This window comes from Peromyscus californicus, unplaced genomic scaffold (assembly GCF_007827085.1).
Source record: "Peromyscus californicus insignis strain IS unplaced genomic scaffold, ASM782708v3 Scaffold_13__1_contigs__length_99412109, whole genome shotgun sequence".
Classification (NCBI taxonomy): Eukaryota; Metazoa; Chordata; class Mammalia; order Rodentia; family Cricetidae; genus Peromyscus; species Peromyscus californicus.
The window spans coordinates 26,203,713-26,227,758 of record NW_026294424.1 but is presented as its reverse complement, the minus strand read 5'-3'; the positions used below and the strand labels follow the sequence as shown (position 1 = coordinate 26,227,758).

Sequence of the window (24,046 nt, the reverse complement as noted above, 5' to 3'; positions counted from 1 at the left end):
TTACCTAAATTGTGACTTAAAAAATACAACTTAAGGTGTATTTTGCCAGTGGCCGTGTCAGAGGAGCAGCAGGTGGCAACTGACTTCAGGGATAGGCCCACAAGCGTGCAAGGCCCTGACGGGTGAACCTCAGATAGGCAAGGCCCCAAGAACCTCAGGACCAGAGTGTCTCTTGCTACTGCTGTGTCTCTGTATGTTTGCTGCTGCCATCTTTCTCTGGTATCTGGCATGGTGTGAATGGGTGTGAGGAGATCCCCACTGCCCCTAATGTTGTATGATTATCTCAGGGAAATATCCCATTCTATTGGGTATTTTTTGTTTGTTTGTTTGTTTTGTTTTGTTTTTCGAGACAGGGTTTCTCTATGTAGCTTTGAAGCTTGTCCTGAAGCATACTCTGTAGCCCAGGCTGGCCTCTAACTCACAGAGCTCTGCCTGCCTCTGCCTCCCAAGTGCTGGGACTAAAGGCGTGGGCCACCACTGCCTGCTCTACTGGGCATTTTTACCTGTGGATTATTATGAAGATGATTTCCTCCTAAGTTCTACTGTTTAACTAAAGCAATGATATTATACCATAATGGTGTTACTTTAAATAGGATTTTGATGATTAAGGGATTATGGCAGAGGCTAGCTTAGTGGGAAAATTAATATAGGTAAAAGCAAAATATGGTGCTGGCTCTACCCCTGATAAAGCAGGGGTTGAAGAGGATAGAAAATAAGAACAAGGAAGTGTCCCTCAACTCAGCTAGTTTCTCTTGAGTATAGGCTGTGGCTCAGGTTAATGATAAAGGAAAACAACAGTCCCAGAAGCTAAGGCAGTTCAAGTTCTTTTAATCTTAACATTGAGAGATGTGTTCAAGGGTTTTGGTGTGCAACATAGCTGAAACAAAGCTTTAAATAATGACTTAACGTTAGGTCAAGATGTTTTTGTTAATGGCTTTGACGTAAAAAAGAATCTTGGAAACAAAGAGCATACTTTTAATAGCTGAGCAAGGTCAGGGAACAAGGACAATGACAGCCTGGCTATTGCTGGCTGACTTACTAGGGTCGCTGGGGATCAAGGGTGATTACTAATTCCTTGTACCCATTTCTGCCCTCAGCTTCCCGATACAAAAACTGTCGAAAAGTGGGTATGCCCCCCAAGGATTTAAAATAGAGCTGATTATATACAAAAGTTTAGATCTGTGATTCTTCTAAGATTTCTTATAAGATTACCTTTTGAGATAAAATGAAATGATTGGTCCTTTGTAACGGCAAGATGCAGTCTGCCAGCAAAAAAACTGGCTGAGAAAAATACCTTGCTTGCTTATACCCTGTTAATCTATAACAAGTTGCTTGGGTATAAATGCATGTGGGTTCCTGGGACAACTTTTTTTCACCTGTAATACATAAAATGTTTAATCATATAAGGGATATGGAAAACATGCTGTTTTTTTACTTGTATTCATTGTAATCATTCACTTGAAAAACAGATTGTAACCACACTGTAATTTTGATACTGCTTGAGAGATTTTGTTGGGGGTATATAAGCTTTAAGGGGAAAAAATAAAGTTAGTTAGAAGGAAGAAATCAAGAGAGACAGAAGGGATACATCTGGATAGAGGTAAGAAAAGACAAAGACCAGAGAGAGAAGATGATGGAGAGACCCTTAAGGTGTAAGCTGCCATTGTAGAGAACAAAGAGCCCTGTGCACACAGATAAGCACTGGAGAAGCCAGGAAAGTTAAACACACGGCTCGCCTCTTCAAAGGAATGAGGTGAGAAGCTGCTCTTCCTGGAATGCTGGAAATGATGAGACAAGCTCGGCCGTGTCTCCCAGACTTTATGGTCCTACTTCTCCAAGACCTTTCCCTAAGTCTGGAGCACTGTTTTTAGAGCACAAACCCACTCTTAGGAGTGATGTCACCTGTGCCTTACAACAGCCTCAGTGACTCCTATGTTATCTGAGGGCCAGGCCAGTCCTGACACCACAGGCATTATGCTTACCTCAGTCAAGCTCCCTAGACCCTAGATCATGGGCACTATCTCTGAGTCAACAGTACCCATTCGTGTGAAAGAAGCCAGATGTACTTTATGAAGAATCTTAATGTAAACATGTCTTAAATTGTTGTGCACTTGGGACTGAGTTAATTGTTATCTGAATACGTTTCTCAAAATTGTGCTGTGCTTGAATATGGCTAAAGTAAAATGATCTGGGCCAGACTCCAGAAGTCCTGGTCCAGCACTGGTTACAATAAAATTGGGCTGAGCCAAGTTTCATTCTTGTCTCTTCTTGGATCACTTTTTTCCCTGCCTGCTGTAAAGCCTGCAGGGGAATCACTACATGCCATGTGGATGATGGGAATTGAACCCAGGTCCTCTGGAAGAGCAGCCATCTCTCCAGCCCAAACATCCCCAGCCTCATGTAGCTCAGACTGGTCTCAAATATGGAATTCTGTCTTAGTTTCCCAAGTACTGGGATTACAGGCATGTACTACCATGATTGGCTGAACAGTGACATTTAATAACATGCTCTAACACATGTGGACTTGTATTAGGCATAAAACTCCAAACAGTCAGATAGGCTGAGCTCTAGTTTCTGTACATAGGTTAAGATGGCACTTGTAAAGCAAACAGAATCAGTACACACTGCTGTGGAATAATCCTTCTGTACACTATGTGAATATATGTCGCTATGACTGGTTTAATAAACAAGCTGACCGGCCAACAGCTGGACATGATAAAGTTAGGTGGGAAAGTCAAACTGAGAATGATGGGATGAAGAAGGGAAGAGTCAGAGGAGTTGCCAGCCAGAGGCAGAGAGAGCAGGAGATGAACCTGCCATGCTAATAAAGGTACGGCCACGTTGTAGCTGGAGTTGGCAGAGCGTAAATAAGGACTATGGGTTAACTTAAAATGTAAGAGCTAGTTAGTAACAAGCTGAGCTATTGGCTAAGCATTTGTAATTTATATAAGCCTCAGTGTATTTATTTGAGAGTGGCTGCAGGACAGGAAAACTCCACCTATAAGAACCCAGTTCAGAAAACCGAAGAACTAAATTTAGCAGAAGACCAAAGGTATTCATTCTCTGAACACAGACACTGAAAAGGCCTGATATAATAATGTATTACAGTTTTTGTTTAATAAGTCATAGTTACATCATACTTGCCATGTGCCAGACATCATTCTACATGCTTTACAAATATTGGTTCATTTAAGGCATAGAAGCATTTTGGAAGTAATTATATATTATTTATTTATTGTGTGCTGGAGTTACGTATATGTATGTACCATATGCATGCAGCTGCCTGGGGTTACAGCTGTTTGTAAGTCCTGTGATGTCGGTGCTGAGAGCCAAACCTAGGTCCTCTGTAGAAGCAGCAAGTGCTCCTAACTGCTGAGCCATCTCTCCAGCTCCAGAAGTAACAGTATTATATCCTCTTTCTAGATGATAAAAATGGAGCATAGTGAAGTTACATTAACTTGCCTACAGTCACATAGGCACATAAATATTAAGTGAGGAGACTGAATTTCAACTTTAAATCACTGTATTTGTTGTCGTGAAAGCAGTTATTTTTCCCCCTTTTTTCTTTTTTTGAGACAGGGTTTCTCTGTGTAGCCCTGACTGTCCTGGAACTCAACTCTATAGACAGGCTGGTCTCGAACTCAGAGATCTGCCTGTCTCTGCCTCCTGAGTACAGGGATTAAAGGCGTGCGCCACCACTGTCTGACCATGAAAGCAGTTTTAATTTGAGCTTCTGAAAATTATAGGGGCTTTGAAGGGACAGACTATGTCTTTAATTCTTAAATTCTGAACAGAGCTGAGAAGAGAATAACTAAATTACTTTATGTGAGATTTTAAATTGTACTTCATTTTGATTTAAGACTCTTGTACTTACGAAAGTTTCTTATTGCAAGCTATCTAAATCTTTCACATGTAAAGGTTGGCATGTTGATCTAATTACAATATATACTGGCAACAACAGCTGAATGTATTCTATGTATTATGCTATGTTTGATGTTGGAAATGTATTATATGATAAATCTTTTAAAAGAAATCCCACCAGCTTGCAAACTGGTCTAGCCATTCTAGAAATCAAAGGACTCAATATTCTGCTCCACAGATACTTGCTCAGCCATGTTCGCTGCTGCTCTACTTACCATAGCTAAGAAATGGAAACAACCTAAATACCCTTCAACCAATGAATGAAAAACGAAAATGTGGTACATATACACAATGGAATAATATTCAGCTATAAAGAAAGAAGAAGCCATGAACTTTACAGATAAATGGGGACCTAGAAAATATCCTATTGAGTGAGGTAATCCGGACTCAGAAAGACAAATGTCACATGTTCTCTGTCACTGGAGGCTGCTAGCTCCAACTCTTTAGATGTGAGAATATATCTTGGAGTCACTGCAGAAACCAGGAAAGTGAAATGGGACTATTGCCAGGATAGGAGGATTAGAGAGCAGCAGAGAGGGGAATATGAGGGTAGGGAAAAGAAGGGGCTGTAATTAGGGACGGGGAAGGAGGATACAGGAGGGTAAAATGACAGTAGTGACGTCTAAAAAAAAATCGTATGGAGTCATACCATCTACCTAAAAATAGCTCTATAATATATGTGAGTCTCTGTATAAATATGCTTTTATAGTTTAAATGATATTTTCTCTTCCGGGCTAGCAATGCTATATCAGGAGCCAAAGACCATCAAACAAAAATGCCAACACTAGGCAGAGAAGCCCTGTTTTGAGTTGTTGGACAGATTTGTCCAAGAGACTCCCTTACAGGCTATTTATTATAGGCTATTTATTGCAATTGTCCTTGTTTGTCCTCCAGAGGCAGAACATTAAGTCTTTATTGCTGAAAACACCATACATTTCAGATGTAGGACCGAGAGGCCCTTAAGCTGGAACTGACCTGAAATGCCTCCTCCCTGAGAACTAGCTTTCATGGTACCAGAAGGCACTACACAAACTTCCAAAGGAGATGTTCTTGCTTGTATGCATGAACGTGTACCATGTCTATGCCCAGTGCCCTCAGAAATCAGAAGAGGGCACTGGATCCCTGAAACTGGTATTACAGACAGCTATGAGCCACCAAATGGTGCTGGAAACCAAACCGGGGTCCTCTCCAAGAGGACCAAACGTCTTCAGCTACTTGGCCATCTCTCCAGACTTCCAGCAAATGCTCTTAACAGCTGAGCCATCTCTCTAGCTACTTACAGTCATTTTCTAAACAGTTTGTTTGTGAGGTTACTCTACCTCCTCAGCACCCAACCTCAAAAACAGCTAACATTTACTGAGCACTTACTGTATACAAAAATCAATGAGCTAAGTACCGTTGTAAGTACAATTTCAACCTCAAGCATTTTCAAGTACTACTATTCTCTAAATTTCCAAGTACTACTATTCTCTAAATCTTTGTGTGTGTGTGTGTGCGTGTGTGTGTGTGTGTGTGTGTGTGTGTGTGTGTGTGTGTGTGTGTATGTGTGTGCATGTGTAGGCCATAGGCTGACCTTGGGTTTCTTTCTCAATTGTTCTCCACTTTGCTTGCTGAGACAGGGTCTTATTGCTTCTAGAGCTCAAGGATTTGGCTAGGCTGGCTGGCTATGGAGCTCCAGGGACCTAACTGTCTCTCCACCTCCCTCTCCCAGCCAGTGCTGGGATTAAAAGCACTTTACTAACAGCATCTCCCCAGTCCCTTTACTGTGTGAGACAGAGAAGTTGCTTAAGGGAAGTTAGTCTAAACGCTTGGATCCAATTTAGCAGCACCACTATAGAGACTTGCTTTTAGTCTCTAGACTATGTTTAGAGCTAAGGTGGACAGACGGCACTATACTTATTAGCTGTTATTAGGGCCCATAAGATTTACTGGAGTCCATGAAAATGTTTTAAGAGCTAATATTATTATGCAGTATTATGCTTACATATAAGAATAAACTCATTGTTATTTCAAGTTATAGAAGAGAACTTTAAGCATTTTTTATGGTGAAGGGACTTGCAAAAAAGTCACAATGTGGGCACTGGCTATACCACTGTTTTATTCTCTATCTTCTCCAGTTTTCTCATTTCTCATATATAATTTGCTATCAGAGTCCTTCATTACCTTGAATGTCTCTATAATTATATTTGTAAACCAAACTGACTCCTGAAAAAGTGAAAATGATTAATCAATTGCAAGTTTAATTCATCAAAGAGGATAAAGCATCATGTATTGCTGTGAGGTATCTTTCTGTATGCTGTGAATATGTGTGGCTCCCATTGTCTACTAAATAAAGCTGTTTAGGCCTATGGCAAAGCAGCTTAGAGGTAGATGGGCAATCCAAGCAGAGATATGGAGAGAAGAAAGGAGAGTAGAGACGAGCCGCCAGCAGCTGCCGAAGGAGCAGCAAGATGTAAGCAGACTGGTAATGCCACAGCCATATGGCAAATTATAGAGTAATAGAAATGGTTAAGTTATAAGAGCTAGCTAGCAAGAAGCCTGCCATAGGCCATACAATTGGTAATTCATATAAGTCTCTGAATGATTATTTTATAAGCAGCCGCAGGACTGCGGGGCCAGGCAGGACCAGAGAAAAATTATGGCTACAATGTATGACTCATTACTACTACTGTCCTATCTCTGTCTGCAGGTAGGGGACCAAAGCCCTGGGGTATATAGGTAGCCATTTCATCTTGTTTACTGATGCAAATAAGCCACACATATACCTAATATAGAAAGTCCCTTATGGTATGTCTTAGCCACGAACAGGTTATAAGTGTTTCAAACATCCTGAAGGATATGTTCACTCACTGTTAATTTGGTACATCAACTTGATGAGGCCATCAGATGCTCAGATATTTGTTCAAACATGAGGATATTTCTAGGTGAAATTTAATATAGAAGCTGATAAACTGACTAAAACAGGCTGCCTTCCCTAAGATGGGAGGGCTGCATCCAATTAAAGACCTGGATAGAAGAAAACACAGAATCTGAGAACCAGGGAATTTCTGTCTAAAGATACCAGTTTCCCTGTCTTCTCACCTGAATTGTATTCCTGGAACTCACATACTGTCTCTCCTGGTTTTCAGGCTTTCAAATTCACACCAAAACTACAGTTTCCATGGTCTCCAGTTTAATATATATTTTGAGCTTCTTAATTTCTAGCAAATATTATCTATTATAAATTTATTCCTTCTCCCTCCCGCCTCCCCTCTTTCTCTTACACACACCCTATTTGGTTCTATCTGTTCTCTCTCTCTCTCTCTCTCTCTCTCTCTCTCTCTGTTTCCTTGAATGAAACATCTCTATTTCATAAATGACACAAGAATATAAAAAGGGTATATGGGGCTGGGGGTGTGGCTCAGTGGTAAAAGGATCCCTAGCACAGACAGGGTCCTACTTTGAATTCCCAGTATTGCAAAACCAAACCAAACTCAGAGAGTCTAGTGTACTGCAAGTGCAGCTCAGCTTCTCAGAGGCACGAGTGGCACTGGCCCCCTGGGATTTTAGACTTGGTTCTTCTGCTACGGAAATGCACACCTTGTTAAAGTATCTGGTATTTAAGGTGCCTGTTAAAATCTCCTCAGCTTATTTCCAAATATTTTTTCTTTCTTGCTTATGATGAAATCCTGGTTTTTCTATTGCAATAGTTTTGCTATTGGTAACACTAAGTCTTATGTAGAAGAAACTTAAAATCCAAGTAATTTAATCTTCCACTTCAGAGGACACCTTATGCCTTACCATCATTAAATATTAAGTAAGATATCAAATACAGCTACGCTTGTATACTTATCAATCCCTAATTTCAAACTATAAAAAGAGTAGCCACTGTAATATTTACCATGCTCTGAAAAGATGATCAGTTCTCTCTGTACAGTTTCTGGACAAATACTAACACAATACTTCTACTTGGTATTAAAGGCCAGAATGCCAAATTTTCTGAGGGGAAAACAGTAAAAAAGAAATACAATTCAACCAAATACTTCGTAAACAAAGACCTACAAAGCTCAAATCTTAAATCTATTTGTTTTTTAAGATTTACTCATTTATGTAGTTATGTATATGGGTACTTTGCATGTACATCTGCACACCAGAAGAGGGCATCAGACAGTTGTGAGCTGCCTTGTGGGTGCTGGGACTTAAACTCAGGATCTTTGGAAGAGCAGTGAGTAGTCTTAATTACTAAGTCATCTCTCCAGCTCTGTTTGTTTTTTGAGAGGGTTTCACTATGAAGTTTAAGCTGGCCTTGACATCCGCCCCCTCCCGCAACCTCCTGTCTTAGCCTCCGGGGTATTGGGATTACTGGAATGAGCCATCACACACAGCCCTTCATTCCTTTATTTTGATGCTTCTATTTCCAGTCACAAATTCAAATGTGTATGAAAAGTGAAACATGCGTGATCTTGGGCAGATGACTACAGAAGAAAAAGATCTGTTATATTCAGCTTGAGAATGCTGACTTTCTAGAGAAACACTAGTAACTTTGCCTCAAACAGCCACAACATTGTCACCACCCCCCTTTCCTTTTGCTGTATCTTTAATTGTTTTAAACAGGTAAGAGTTTCAGTATACTTGCAAGGGGCAGTGTCATGGCAATAATGAGAGACCTGCTGCCCACACCACTAACTTTTCCTTATTCCAAGTTTTAAAGCTCTATTTTATCTGTATGAATGTTTTGCCTGCATTTATTTATGTGCATCATGTGCATGCCTGGTACCAGGGGAATTCAGAAGAGGGCACTGAGTCCCTGGACATGGAGTTACAGACGGTTGTGAAGCTACCATGTAGGTTCTGGGAAATGAACCTGCATCCTCTACAAGAGCAACAAGTGCTCTTAACTGCTAAGCCATTTCTCCAGTCCCATCCTTAAGTTTTAAAAATATATTTTTTATTTTACTTTTTAAAAAAAGATTTACTTATTTTTATGTTATGTTCATTGGTGCTTTGCCTGTCTGTGTGAGGGTGTCAGGTCCCCTGGAACTAGAGTGACAGACAGCTATATGCTGCCATGTGGGTGCTGGGAATTGAGCCTAGGTCCTCTGGAAAAAGCGACAGTGCTCTTCATGGCTGAGCCATCTCTCCAACCCAAGTTTTTATTTTTAATTTTGTGTATGTGTGGCTCTGTGTGGGTATGTGTACAGAAGTGCAGGTGCCAGAGGAGTGGGAGCCCTCTGGAGCTGGAGTTCCAGGCAGTTGTGAGTCACTGGGCATGGATGCTGGGGGACTGAATCTGTGTCCTCCAGAAGAGCAGCTCTCCCAATTGCTGAGCCATTTTCCAACCCTACATCCTTCATTCTTAAAGGTCTCAAATTTCATCTAATAACCTTTTCCAGTAATAACAGCTGGATGGCTACTAACAAAAAATAACTTCATGGCCTCCCTTCCAGAAGAAAATCTTAGAATTTACCAATGCCCTAGATTCTCAAGTGACATTCTGAGTAATATTTAGTTTTACAAAAGCTCAGGGGCAAATCAATGCTTATGCTGTAAACTCTTCTGCTGAAAAGGCTTCTAGGCCATTTAATCACCGCTCCTGGCAGGTGAGGCGGCTCCAGCCTGCAGCCCAGCACTGAGGAGACTCCTGCTGCAGCTAGGAGACAGTTTAAGAGAAACATTAACGAACATAATCCTCTCTCAAAGGGCAAGATTCGGACTAATGTACATTTTCAGCAGAATCTCAAGTCCAGGGAGGAAAGTCCAGGCCAGCTTCCTTCAGAACAGCAGGCCAAGAAAGTCACTGTTTAATCTGGATGCACTCCTGACTCGGTCTGCTAGCGGTTTCCTAGTCCCCCACCTCGGCTTTCCTCCCAGACGGTTCTCAGTAGTTCGTTCTCCACTCTACATCTACCACTGAAATTCTGCATATCCCATTCCCCAATAATAAAAGTGTGAAGCCTGGCTCAAAAGATCTCAGCAAGTTTTAATAAGTATTTTTGCTATCTCTATGCAGTTCACATTTTATTTAAACACAAAATTCTCTTTCTGCACATTTTTCACTCATTATCCCAAACCATAAAGCTTTCAAGAGGCTGTCAAGATGCAAAATCACATGTCATATTCCAATGAAACCCATATATGATTATGTATGTGTGTGTGTATTTATATTCAATTATTAAATTATATATAAATAAACTCAACATGTATTGTGTAAGAAATTTCCATCTGAAATGGTCATACTTTTAAAAATTCATTATCTGATGATGTTAAAAGTTCTAAGGCTACAAACTAAAGCTCATCCAATACCACTGTCACCTTACACCTTACTGCACTGAAACTAAATAGGGAAAGGGTCAGGTCAAACCAACAGTCTTCATTTTGTATTAAAGTTAGTTAATTTGTTGTTACAATTATAAGGCTCTTTCCTCAATGATAAATTATTAAATAGTAATACTGCACATTAGCTGAGCCATGCAATAACTGAATTAGCAAACAAACTCAAAGCCAATGAAAAGTGAGAAGCTGTGAGTACAAACTGGTAATACCACATGTATCAAAGCTATCAAAGCAATGAAGTGGAATTATTCAATTAACAGACTTCAGAGATATTTCCAGTTAAAAATGGTTTTCTTAGCAAAAGACAACTGGAAAAATAGTAGCCCACACTAATATTAAAAACAAGCCTATGGAGAAGATGTTCCCCATCAGTGACTGCTCTAAAGAAGTGACTTTTTTTCCTCAAGAGAATGCCCCTTTCCTCACCACTTGGGCTGAGTAATGGTAAAAATTAGTACAGAGTACAACTCAGGACTGGGAAACAATGAGATCAAGCTACATCTACAGGGGCTGCTTTAGATCAAAATAAATATTAATCAATCTCTTCTGAAAGAGTATGAACCGAAAGAACTGCACACAGGTGCTAAGTAGTAAAAATATTCTCCCTGATACATCTACTCCCTAAAAATAGTTATAAACAAAACAAACACACATATACACACAAGCAAGAAGCTATAAATAAATTACTATAACCACAATAAGTTAATCCACAGTCACTTCTTCTAGGGCTAAACCTAAATTTATCTCATGCCAGATCTTTTTGTGGCTGTTAAATTACAAGGTTTCAAATCCCATTAGCTCTCTCCTGTAATCAAAACTGTACTTAAATAATTTTTAAGAGACATAGTTAACTGACTTTTTTTTAACCTCCAAAGTAAAAAAAGTCTTAACCTTTTAAAAAAATTACTGTAACGATAAAAACCGAAGGAAAATGGCTAATATTTAAAACAAACATTATTAATGAATAAAATTGATAAATTTCTGTTATCTAAGAAGCATGATAAATTGCATGATAGCAATTTTACAATTTTTCAAAGGTTGTGAAAACTCTAACTAATCTATAAATCAGGCCAGCAATATCATATCTCACACAGACACCCCTTTAGCAGGTACTCAGTTAATTTTTTTTAAGCTGTATTAGAAGTCTCCCTGGCAACGAACATGTTATATAAATAGAGGAAATTAGTAAATACCTGAACTGAAGTGGCCGAATCCTGCAAATGGCCACTAGCAACTGTTCCTTTGGAAGTTGCAAAAGAGACACTGTGCATCTTAGGGGTTCCCAGAGTATCAACATTTTCATCTGTCCTATGTGACTGCCAGACTTCCTTTCGATGATGGGATTCTGTAGCCTGCTGGTCTCCAAAGGCAGCCCAAGTACAACCATCTTTTTGTTCATCCTCAAAAGCATTCCAATCTACAGCTTGGCTAGGACCAGCTGAACTGAAGTCTGCAAAATCATCCGAGTCTTGAAAAACACTACCACTGTCTTGAGTATTTGGCACAGAATCAAAATCTCCAAATTCACTGTCTTGACCATTTTTCAGTTTTGAGTCAGGTTCACTGTCTTTTCCAACAGACTTTCCTGCCAACTGACCTTCCTCTGATAAACTACCAGAGGTCTGTTTTAGGTTGGATTCAGCAAAAATCATTTCCTCTGGGCAAGAAACAGCATTTGTATCCTCAAATTCTCCAAAATCATCACCTGGTTCACTAAAATGTAGAAAATGCTCCGAGGACTCTTCAAAAGTGACATCACTCATTGACTCTTGAGTACTAGTGACAAAAGGTGGAGTGGTGCCACTGGCTGTACCAAAGTCACCAAAATCATCCTCATTGGTATCATGGCAAGTCATGAAGTCATTACCACTGTCCCCATTTTTTATGCTTGCAGTCGAATCATCTAAAACATTTTCTTCTGTGGGATCAAGGTTTGGGATTTTGGAATTAGTAAACTTTCTATTTTCTTCTTTGGAAGAATCAACTTCATTAACATCAGAAGTTTTAATAGAATCCATGCATAGGTCAGCACATTTAGAAGCAAATAAATCATTTCCCTCAGTTTTACACTGGTCCCTCCTAATGGCTTCGGAATTTTCAGTTGAGTCTCCCAGGCTCCAAGCCTCAGAATGAATTCTTGAATTTAAAAATTCATCCTGCTGCAGTGTTTGAAAGTCTTGTTTTTCAACATTGAAACCTCTGTCAGTTATTACATGGACTTCTGAAACACAGACCTGATGTTCTCTATCAGTAACTCCTTTATCCTCAGAGCTTCCTTCCTTTATCCTCACATCCTTCATAGAATTCAGTTCATTGACTCTGTTGATTCTGCTGTTTTCCTGAATGGTCAGTGCATCACCATCATTTAAAGCTGCACATTCTATTTCTTCTAGTTGTATCCTTTCTGTTTGGGAAAATGCAGCAAAATCTGCAAATTCCTTAGCAGGAATAGCTGCCGAGTCTACGCCACATTCAGTGCCACAAGAGCGAAGAGGCTTCAATCCCTTTGACTCAGCCATGTTGTCTAGGTCATCTGTTCCCTGAGGATTTACAGTTTCTAAACCTGCGAATCCATTTGTTAGAATTTCCAGACAAGGAGGCTTTTCACCGTTGCAGCTCTCTAACGGCTTGGTTTGATGAACAATGTTCGTATCAGTTCTAAAATCTCCTGGAGAGAAACTTCTGGGTTGTCCAGTGTTTGGTCCCTGCACCACTACTTTATGTAAATCCCCCAGGCTTTCCATGCTGTCGATGGAAGTATCTAAAGTTTTAGATGGAATCATTTCTTTGCTGGTGGTAGAAAGTACAACATCAGATTGACTTTTCACAGGAGTAGAAAGTTCAGCAGTGATATCCTTATCATTACCATTTTTAATGGACTTAAAGTTTGTAAGGCTATCTACGTTTTCTGAATAATCATGAATTGGCATAAAATGGTTTGAAGGTACAAAGTCTTCCTTAGGACGAGTATAATCTGGTGCATCAAAATCAACAAACCCTACACTAGAAGGGCTGACTTCTGAAAATCCACCAAATTCCCCAAATTCATCCTCATCATCATCCTCTGCTCCATTGTCTAGTGGTGGGGGAGATGAAGAGTACATTCGAATGATGTCTGGCTCCATTGTTTAGCAGCTTCCCAATAATTAATTTATGCCTTAAAAAAGAAAGAAAAAGCATTTTTTTGTTGTTGTTGAGAAGACAGATTAGCTATAACAAGGTTTTTTAAGATACTTTAAAACAGTACAAAGTTGTTTGGGCATGGTAACAAATACACACAGGAAGATCAAGGTCACCCTCAGATACATAGCTAGTTAACCTGGGCATTAATCTCAAAATACCAAACAACAAACCAAAACTATCACCACCAAAACAATGAAAATTACTGTTCTGTTCTGTGTATATGTATGTGCGTGTGTGCACATATGTGTGTGTAATTACAGGTACACGTGTGTCTTTGGGTGCAAATCATGAATTGTTGCTCAGACTCACTCCATTCACTGTTTTGTTTTTGAGACCTGGTCTCTCACTGGTCTGGAACTTGCCACATAGGCTAGGCTAGCTGGCCAGCCTCAGGAACACCTGTTTCCACCTCCAACCAACTTTTTTTTTAAACCCTTGGGTTCTGGTGATAGAATTTAGGTTCTTGTGTTTTGGCAAGCACCATTTTTCTCTTGGGTGAAATTGCATAGTTACAATCTATTGTTTTTTATTTTATTTTAATTTTTTTTAGCATTTAGTACTGGGGACATTTGGCAGAACAATGAAATTTTGGGATTTTAGAGAATCTTTTTCCTTTCTTCCTTTTTTTTCCCAAGACAGGGTAGCTCTGTTTGGCTGTCCTGGAAAACTTCTGTAGACTAGGCTGGCCTCAAACTCAGAGATCCTCCTGGTCTGCCTCCCAAGTGCTGGAATTACAGATGTGTGTCACCACCACAGGCTGTGATTTCAGAGAATCTTAAACATATAAAAGTACACCTACACAATTTTCTCTCAGGTACTCTCCTATTTTTTTAAAATTCTTGTTCGAATTTACTGGAGACTCCATGCTTGCTGCTCGCTCTCTCTCTCTCTCTACATATATAGATATACATGTATACATATACATATACACACATACGTATGTGTAAAGCATTACGGATATAATTATTTTAGCTCTAATAATTGCTATGTTCTTCATTTTGATTTTCAATGTTTATTTCTGGCCCAAGTTGGCTTTTGGATTACTTTTCATTCTGAATTAGTTCAAGGCTCAGAAGATGTTATGAAAATTGTAGGGTTCTCACACACATACTCTACCCAGGTTCCCCCAGTGGTGACGACGCAGCCAACAACTACAGTGGGGATGTTTCTTGACTTATCATGGACTATACCGTCATAACCTTATCATAGGTTGAAAAGATCATGCGCAAGGCACATATTTAACATGTGCAGATTGCTCTGAGAACCCAAGTTTTCATCTCTCTAAGACACAGCTATCCAGTAATGTGAACACTGGGTCATATGGTATGTCCAACTTCATCTTTTTTTTTTTCCTTTGAGACAGGGTTTCTCTGTGAAGCTTTGCGTCTTTCCTGGAACTCACTCTGGAGACCAGGCTGGCCTCAAACTCACAGAGATCCGCCTGGCTCTGCCTCCCGAGTACTGGGATTAAAGGCATGTGCCACCAATGGCCCAGCTCAACTTCATTTTTTAAAAAACCTGAAAAATTACTTTCTCAAATTCACTTTTATAATAACAAATCAATTTGCAATCTTCTCATTTGCAATTTTCTTCATTTTGCTATCATACAAGCTTAAGAGTTAATACACATTCACTTTTATCATCCTCTACTTCTGTACTTAAAAAGAACATTAAAATAAATTTAAAATTTATTTTGCTGTATAATTTAAAGATCCAAGTAAAATTTTTGGATATGCTTTTCCATACTCATTAATTTATAGTATTTTATATACTTAAATTCTTAAACTAAACCTGCCAGGGTTATTCTGATATTTGTGTGAAGGCCAACAAATGAGGCCAACAAATTAAAAGCAAAGGTTAGGATCTGAAGAGATGGCTTAGCAGTTAAAAGCACTTGCTGCTCTTGCAGAGGACCCAGGTTCAATTCCCAGCACCCACATGGTGGTTTCCAACCAGCCGTAACTGCAGTTCCAGGGGATCTGACACATTCTTCTGATATCCTTGGGCACCAAGCACAAACACATGCATGTAAGCAAAACATTTGGGCAAAACACTCATACATAATATAAAATGAATACATTTTAAAAAGCAAAGGTCTGGGCAGGGAGAAGATGATAAAACTATTTGTGCACAGCTCTGTGAATGAGAAAGGACAACTATATTTGGAGAAAGAAAGAACTCTAGGAATCCAGAAAGTGCTGGAAATGTCAGGCCTGGTGGCTCACACCTGCAATCCAAGCATGTAGAAGGTTGTAGAGGGGGCCCAAGTTTGGGGTCAGAACAGACCACATAGGAAGTTCCAGACCCACTCGGGCCACATAGTCAGATCCTGCCTAAAAAAGATGAAAGAGGGTGGGGGAAGGAGAAAGAAAGAACACAAGTACGGATGAAAAGTAAACAGGAAAAGGAAAAGCACACGGGAGAAAGACCAGTGCAGGTCCCTCGGGGAAGGACGGGCTCCAGGGCAGAAGGACAACCTCTTACCACAGCTGGTTTCCTCCGCTGTACAGTACTGAGGACTGAGCCCTCAGGAGAAGCTGTTCACTAAGGAGACCCCACGTAAAGTGAGAGAGAGTCCTCCCAACAGATGCTCACATACCAACACAGAAAAACCTAAGAATTATGTATAAATAGGGCAATATTTCTACAAAAATTCATAACTCACCAATAACTAAATTTAAATCTAAGAAATACTGCATGAAATAAATGTAATTATGGGCAAATAATTAAAAAGATTAATTTAAAAAACGATCAGTGAACTCAAAGAGAATAAAACAGTTCAATAAATTAAGGAATAATTAAAAAATAATAAAATAAGCTAGGCAATGATGGTGCACGCCTTTAATTCTAGCACTTGGGAGGCAGAGATAGATGGATCTCTGTGAGTTCGAGGCCAGCCTGGTCTACAGAGTGAGTTCTGGGGCTGCCAGGGTTACACAAAAAAACCCTGTCTCAAAAAACCATAATAATAATAAATAAATTAATAAAATAAGAGCCACCTCTTCAGCCCTCAACCTTTACTTTTAATATTAGGTTTCATTTGTTAGTCTTCACACAAAGGATCAGAATAACCCTGACAGGGTCAGTTTAAGAATGAAGTAAACCTTTAATCCCAGTACTCAGGAGGGAGAGGCAGGTGGATCTCTGTGAGTTTGAGGCCAGCCTGGGCTACAGAGCGAGTTCCAGGACAGGCTCCAAAGCTACACAGAGAAACCCTGTCTTGAAAAACCAAAAAAAAAAAAAAAAAAAAAAAAAAAGAATGAAGTAAAACTGGGTGGTGGTGGTGCACACCTTTAATCCCAGAACTTGGGAGGTAGAGCCAGGTGAATCTCTGAGTTTCAGGCCAGCCTGGTCTACAAAGCAAGTTCCAGGACAGCCAGGACTGTTACAGAGATACCCTGTCTTGAAAAAAAAAAAAAAAAGAAAAAAAAGAATGAAGAACATAAAATACTATTTATAATTATTATGAATTATTGTCATAGAGGATCTGAAAGAACATGTCAATAAGAGATTCTGAAAAAGAGGCAGAGTTCGTAGAAATGAAAAGCTCAACATATCCAACAAGTAACTCAGCTGAAAGCCTCACCAGGAAACTGGAGCAAACACATCAGGACTTAAGGACAATGTTGACTAATTATCAATTCAGACATAGTAAGAAACAATCTATAGAAATATAAGACCTAAGAAAGGTAAGCAAGCAAAATTATGAATTGGTATAGACAAAGAAACAGAAATGAAAGTAAAAAGCATAGAAAACTTGTTCAGGGACACACTAGCAGAAAATTTCCCAAACCTTACAGACATTTAGAATCTCAAGCAGACATGCTCAGAAGAAAACCTCTCCATATCATGTTACAGTTAAACTGCTAAAAGTACATTACAAAGAAATAATATTAAAAACTACAAAAAAGAAGTGTTGTCACGTATAAAAAAGGTCCATCTGAATAACAGCAAAACGATCAGCAGAGATCTAAAGGTTGGAAGGTGTGGAATGCTGTGTTTCAAGTCCTGGAAGAAAATACCTGTCAACTAAGATTACTGGATCCAGCAAGGCAGGTTATCCTTCAGAATCAAAGGTGAGATAAAGCCCTCCCAAGATCAGCTTAAACCAAATTCATGACCTCTAAACCACACACAAAGAGGAGGATCAACACAATCATGAAAGAAATAATAAGCCTCACCTGGATAGTAAAATAAGCCAACGAGAATTAGAAAAAAATCAGACATGATTGATTCAATAAACCATCAAACGTTTATTATGAATTTAGAGAAAAAGAAATGGGTGCAGATTATTCAAAGTAACCAGAAGAAAAACAACAAAATGACAGGAGCTAGTAGTATATATCTTTCAGCAATAACCGTGAATATAAATGGCCTTAATTCTCCAATTAAAAGACAGACTGAAAGTGACTTAGAGGTCAAGGACTGGTCAGCCATTAAGTCTTACATGATGGAAGTGTACAAGTCAGAAAAAGGGGCCATTGTGGCATATTTATCTTCAATGATTTTCATTATGAAATTACCATAAGGAGAAAATAACTACATCACCAGAGGATTCTGTTAGTGTGGTTTTTTTGTTTGTTTGTTTTTGTTTTTTGTTTTTTGTTTTTTTGAGACAGGGTTTTTCTGTGTAACCCTGGCTGTCTTGGAACTGGCTCTATAGACCAGGCTGGCCTCAAACTAAGAGATCCATCTGCCTTTGCCTCCTGAGTGCAAAGTTCAAAGGTGTGCGCCACCATCGCCCAGCCTTCTGCTAGTTTTAAAAGAAAGAAATAATAAAAGATACACATAATTGCCAGTTTCTTGTCTAGTGTCCCATGTACACATGCACAGGCATGCTCACAAGTCCAGAGCAGGACATGGGTGTCTTCTTCCTCCTTTGCTCTCTACCTCATTGCCTTAAGACACCGTCTTTCATTGAACTGGATGCTGACCTTTTCTTAGGGTCATGGGATCTGCCCATCTCTGTACCCCAATACTGGGGTTATAGGCACATATAGTCATGCCTGTTTTTTTTATGTGGGTGCTAGGAATTCAAACTTGGGCCTCAAATTTGTAGAGCGGGTCTTATACATTGAATCATTTCCCCAACTCTCAAAATGAAAATAAAATGAACAAATAATAAATAAACACTGGCGGTCAGAGAGACGGCTCAGCATTTAAGAGCTCTGGCTAGTTCAATTGCCAGCACCCATGCTGAGTAGCTCACAACCACTTGTTAGCTCCAGGGGATCTGTCATCCTCTTCTAGCCTCCTCAGGCGCTTGCACACATATACTATTAAACACAGAGACACATAAAATACAAAAAATATCTTTAAAAAAAATTAAGGGGTTGGAGAGATGGCTCAAAAGTTAAGAGCACTGGCTGGCCTTGCAGAGGACCTGGGTTCTGTTCCCAGGACCCTCATAGTGGTTTACAACCATCCATAGCTCCAGTTCTGACACCTTCTCTTAGGACTTCCTCAGGCACCAGGCACACATGTGGTACACATACATACACACAGAAAAAACACGCACACATTAAAAAAAGGGTATATTTAAATAAATGTATTACTTACACAAACTATACACCCATTATCATATATATCTCTAAAAACCAAACAAACAAAAAAACAAAAACAAAAAAAACCCCTGGTCCTTCATCTTCCAAAACACCTTTGTACTCACCAAACAGTAATTCCTCATTCTTATTTTACATAGCATAAAGTCTCCAGAGTCCATCTCTTGTAGCTTATCTCAGGGTTCATTTGTTTCTGCAGCTAAATAATCCCCCACTGTATGTATATGCCGTAGTTTGTCAGTCAATTCTTGGGTTGGCCACACCTTTTTGGTTATTGTGAATAATGCTTCCATGAACATGAATGTACAATATACTTTCTTTTTAAAAGATTTTATTTGAAATAACAACAGACTTAAAAAAGTTGCAAAAACAGTATGAAGTCCTATGTACCTTATAAGTTAGTTCTCCGTAACGGTGACATCTGTACAGCTCTAATATAGTAGCAAAATCAGGAACTGGTTAGCATATTTTTAACATTACAACAGATCTTATTCAGCTTTCACTTTTTATTTTGAGACAGGGTCTCACTAAGTTGTCAAGGTTGGACTTGGATTATTTGCTCTGTATCCTAGAAAAGTCTTGAGCTTAGAGCATCTTCCTTCAGCTTCAAGAGCAGTGGTGTTTCAGGCCACACTACCAGGCCCAGCTCCAGAGTGTTAGGTAAATAGCATTACACAGTAGGCAAACCCATTAGAGTTGACTTCTTTTTTACTCCATCTGATACCTTTGAGGTTCATCCTGGTTATCATATCTGTCCACAGGTCAGTAGTATTTCACTGTATAGATGTACTATTGCACAACCCCCTACTTGCTAAAGAACATTTGGGTAGTTTCTAGTATTTTCTATTTTAAACAGAATTATAATAAAGATGCTAAGAACATCCATATATACAGGTACTTTTAGAAATGTAAGATGCCAAGAGTGTGATGCTGAAACCTATGGTGAGGGCATATTTCGGTTTTTAAAAGCTGCCAAAGATAATTTCAAGTGAGTGTACCATTTTACTTTCCTATGCTGAACCTTTAAAAAAAAAGACTGCCTTTGCTACGTAGGTTTAGGCTGGCCTCAATTCATGGCAATCCTCCTTCCTAAATCTTCTTCTATGCAATGGGAATACAGGCATCAGGCACCATGCCCAGCAATATCTGATATTTAAAGAACAATGTATGATCTTTCCAGCAGAAACTGCTTATAGCTAAACTACTGTGTTTTGTTTTGTTTTGTTTTGTTTTACAGAATCTTTCAGTGTTTGAAAATGGAACAATTAATTGGTTCAGGCCTATTTCAAAATCAGTTGTCAATATAAACACAAAAATCTGAACCAGGACACTTGCAACCAAGGCAGCAACACAGGAAATAGTAATTTTCCTTCCTGTCACATCTTGGCAAGGTATTCTATTTTCTAGGTGTTATAAACTGGACTGGCCTTCCAGACTACAAAAATGTCTATACTTCTCAACCCAGAGACACCTGTTGAAAGAACAAGCATTGCTCTATTTCCTCTCCAGCAGGTCTGGTCTCTGGCTCATTTGTCCTTCAGAAACTTTCAGAAAGATCATGCCACTGCTTCTAAGTATCAGCCAACCAGTCAACGTGGAGGAGGTTTATACATTCCCAGATAATTTTGTGTGTCCAGGTCAACTCTACTTAAAAAAAGATTTATGTTAATTAAAGCAGCAATTGTACAATGAATTTAAAAATTATATTTGATTTACATAACCCATTGCTGTTAAACACTGAAAATATGGGGTTTTTAATATCTGCTTCTGCTTAACAGTGATGGAAAGGTAAATGAGCTACTTCAATGCTGTACCTTGTTGTGGAATACTATTTTAAGGTGTGTTACATTTGTTTATGCTGTGGAACATTTGTTTAATGACGTAAAGATGTGTTGTGCCTTCTTTTATGCTGCATTTGTTTAATTCTGTGAACCTGTGTTACTGTGACTGTCTAAAACAATGGATTGGGCTAATAAAGAGCTGAATGGCCAATAGCAAGGCAGGAGAAAGGATAGGTGGGGCTGGCAGGCAGAGAATATATAGATGGAGAATAACATTAGAGAAAAAAGAAGGAGCAAGAGAACAAGGGGAGGAGGAGGACATCAGGGGCCAGTCACCCAGCCACCCAGCTACACAACAAGCCACAGAGTAAGAAGCAAAGAAAGGTATACAGAATAGAGACAGATAAAAGCCCAGAGGCAAAAGATAAAAGGGATAATTTAAGAAAAGGTGGCTAGAAACAAGCCAAGCTAAGGCTGGGTATTTATAAGTAATAAGACTCCATGTGATTTACTTGGAAGCTGGGTGGTGAGCCTCCCAAAGAGCCAAAAGAGTAAAGATTAATAAAAACAACCAACAACATTACCTGGCATACACACTGTTTCCTCATCCTTCCTAACAGATGATTTACTCAGCACCATAAAATTTTCCAACCAGCCATCTAATTTCTGTATATTACCTGAGCAAGTAAGTGGGGAGAGGGAAGGCATTTCACTTGTTATTTTTATGCCTGCTTGTTCCAAGACATTTTAGAAGGAAGTGAACACATGGGGGTATTGTCTTGGCAGTCAGAGAACAGTGAAACCACAGTAAGCACAAATAGTTGACACAGAGTCTCATTACAGGTAGTAAACAGAGTATGTCAACAGTAGTCAAAGCAGGGGAAAGAGAATCTTAGGAGGAGGGCTTCTATACTTAGAAAAGTTTTTCATGGGAAATCACATCCTTATAAGGTTAGAGGTCAATGGAGGTAAGGAACAGTAATTGAAAACGCAAGGCAAAACTAGGAATTTGACTATGCTCCAGTGAATATATGCACAACCACTAAATGAACTTTTTTCTTGGAGGAGGGTCACAGAGGAGGGGGGTGGACATGGGAAGACTGGGAGGTAAGCACAATGGTGAGCATTATGTGAGAGTCCTGAATAATCAATAAAAAATTTTAAAAAAGACGTAAGTAAAACCTTTTATCTGAATTTATACGTCAATATCTCTGTGTAGACATCACCACCTACCAGACAAAATTAAACTGTCATGTTAAAAAAAAAAAAAAGGCAAGGTAGAGCATAGCTTCTGGGAATTTTGGTAAGAAAGGTGTGATATAAAGGATTCAGAGCAATGATCCAGAAGCCCAAGCTTCGGTCAGCCAGACTGGGGACCTTGCAGACTGGTAGCCAGGGCAGCAGAGCATACTGTGTGAAGGCATCTTTGTATTAATCTTTCACCAAGAGAAGCTGCACTTGCTTAAGGACTTCTGGCTTCAAGTCTGAAATGGGCAAGGAAAAGAGGAGCCTGCAGGCTGAGACCTTTAAAGTTAAGAAGCAAAGCGAGCTTAGGAAGGCAAAAGACAGGAAAAAAGAAAGGAACTACAATCAGCTTAAACCACTTGGCTACTGAAAAATAGTTTTTCAAGGAGAATGATTAAACTACCAGATAGCAAGGCTTGGTTTCAAGCCAAATGGTCATATGAGAACACAAAACTGCCATTACAATGTGGTAAGCAGAGGACAGACTGACTTTTCAAGCAATGGTAGAGCAACTGCATATATAACTCTAAAGGTCTCAGCAGGTTTGAGGTCAGCCTGGGTTACACCAGACCCTGCATCAGGAAGAAGAAAAAAAAAAAAGGTAAGCAAAAGAAAAATAAAAACCCACTGAATTTGATCAAACACAAGGAACTGGAGGAAAACCAGCGTTAACAGCTTTCTCTTGGATGCACAGCACCAGTGAGGAGGAAACAGGAGTGAGGTGCTTGCCGCACAGGCATGAGAAGCTGTGTTTGGAGCCAGGTTAAAATGACTCTAATCCCAGCCCAGAGGAGGTGGAGACAGAGGTGCTGGCCAGCCAGTCTAGTCAACTCGGGGGAGCTCCAGGGTCAGTGAGAGAATCTGCCTTAAAACAAACAAACCCCATATATTCATACCTCACTGAGGCTGGGCGGCAGTGGTGCACATCTTTAATCCCAGCACTTGGGAGGCAGAGGCAGGAGGATCTCTGTGAGTTCGAGGCCAGCCTGGTCTACAGAGCGAGATCCAGGACAGGCACCAAAACTACACAGAGAAACCCTATCTTAAAAAACCAAGGGGGAGGGGGGGAGAAAAGAAAAGAAAACATATCTCACTGAGGAAGATACTCAATGCTGTCCTCTGGCCTCACACACATTTCCCTTATAGTACTCCTTCTAATCATATTCTGGAGTCTTACTTTAGTGTCAGACATAAACAGATGGCTTCTTGCCATATGAAGCATACCAATTCCCCTCCCTACTTTTCAATATTTTTCTATAATTTTAAGAACCAGAAAAATATAACATGCAGTTAATCATGATTTCAACATTTCAGCTGTATATTTTTGGATGAGCTGGGGAAGAAGTTGATTATGGCCTTGAACATTAGTTTAGGCAACTTGGTAAAGGAACATGATCTGAACGGTATGCAGCAAATTCCATTTTGGTGGGCCAGGAAGATAGCTCTGTGGGTAAAGGGGCTGCTGTGCAAGCCTGGGGACCTGATAATTTGCACTACATTGAAATTTATCATTTCTCTTTATCAAAAGAATACTATTACTAGAGTGAAAAGGCAGCCATCATCTAACTGGAAAAAGATATTTGCAATACACAAAATTGCCAAATAACTCATATCCAGAAGACAAAGATTTCCTACATGTGAATGTGACACAACCCAGGAGAAAAATATCCAACATATTTGAATAGGTATTTCACAAAAGATAACCAAATGGCCAATAAGCATATAGAAAGTCATCAGGAAGGTTGTGTATGGTGGCATGGGCCTTTAATCCCAGTACTCTAGAAGTAGAGGCAAGTGGATCTCTGTGAATTCAAGCCCAGCCTGGTCTACATGGTGAGTTACAGGCCAGTTGGGGTTACATAGCGAGACTGTCTCAAAAGAAAAAACAAACAAAAAAGTCCTCAAGAAAACGAGCATTAAAATCATAGTAAGAAGGCCTGTGAGATAGCTCAGCAGGTAAAGGCATTTACCATTCCAGCCTGGCAACCTGAGTTTGATTCTAAGAACCCACATAAAGGTGGAAGGAGAGAACTGACTCCACAC

The 24,046-nt window shown here is 39.6% G+C and overlaps 1 protein-coding gene across 3 annotated transcripts in view; it reads right to left on the bottom strand.

The window, feature by feature from the left end:
• Positions 1-24,046, bottom strand: part of Aftph (aftiphilin) — a 68,943-nt gene that overhangs the window by 28,872 nt on the left and 16,025 nt on the right. For all 3 annotated transcript variants that reach the window (XM_052734743.1, XM_052734740.1, XM_052734742.1), the window contains exon 2: positions 11,427-13,390. In XM_052734743.1, the coding sequence (XP_052590703.1) occupies positions 11,427-13,358 (1,932 nt within the window). In that variant the 5' untranslated portion in view covers positions 13,359-13,390. The remainder of the gene's footprint in view (positions 1-11,426; positions 13,391-24,046) is intronic.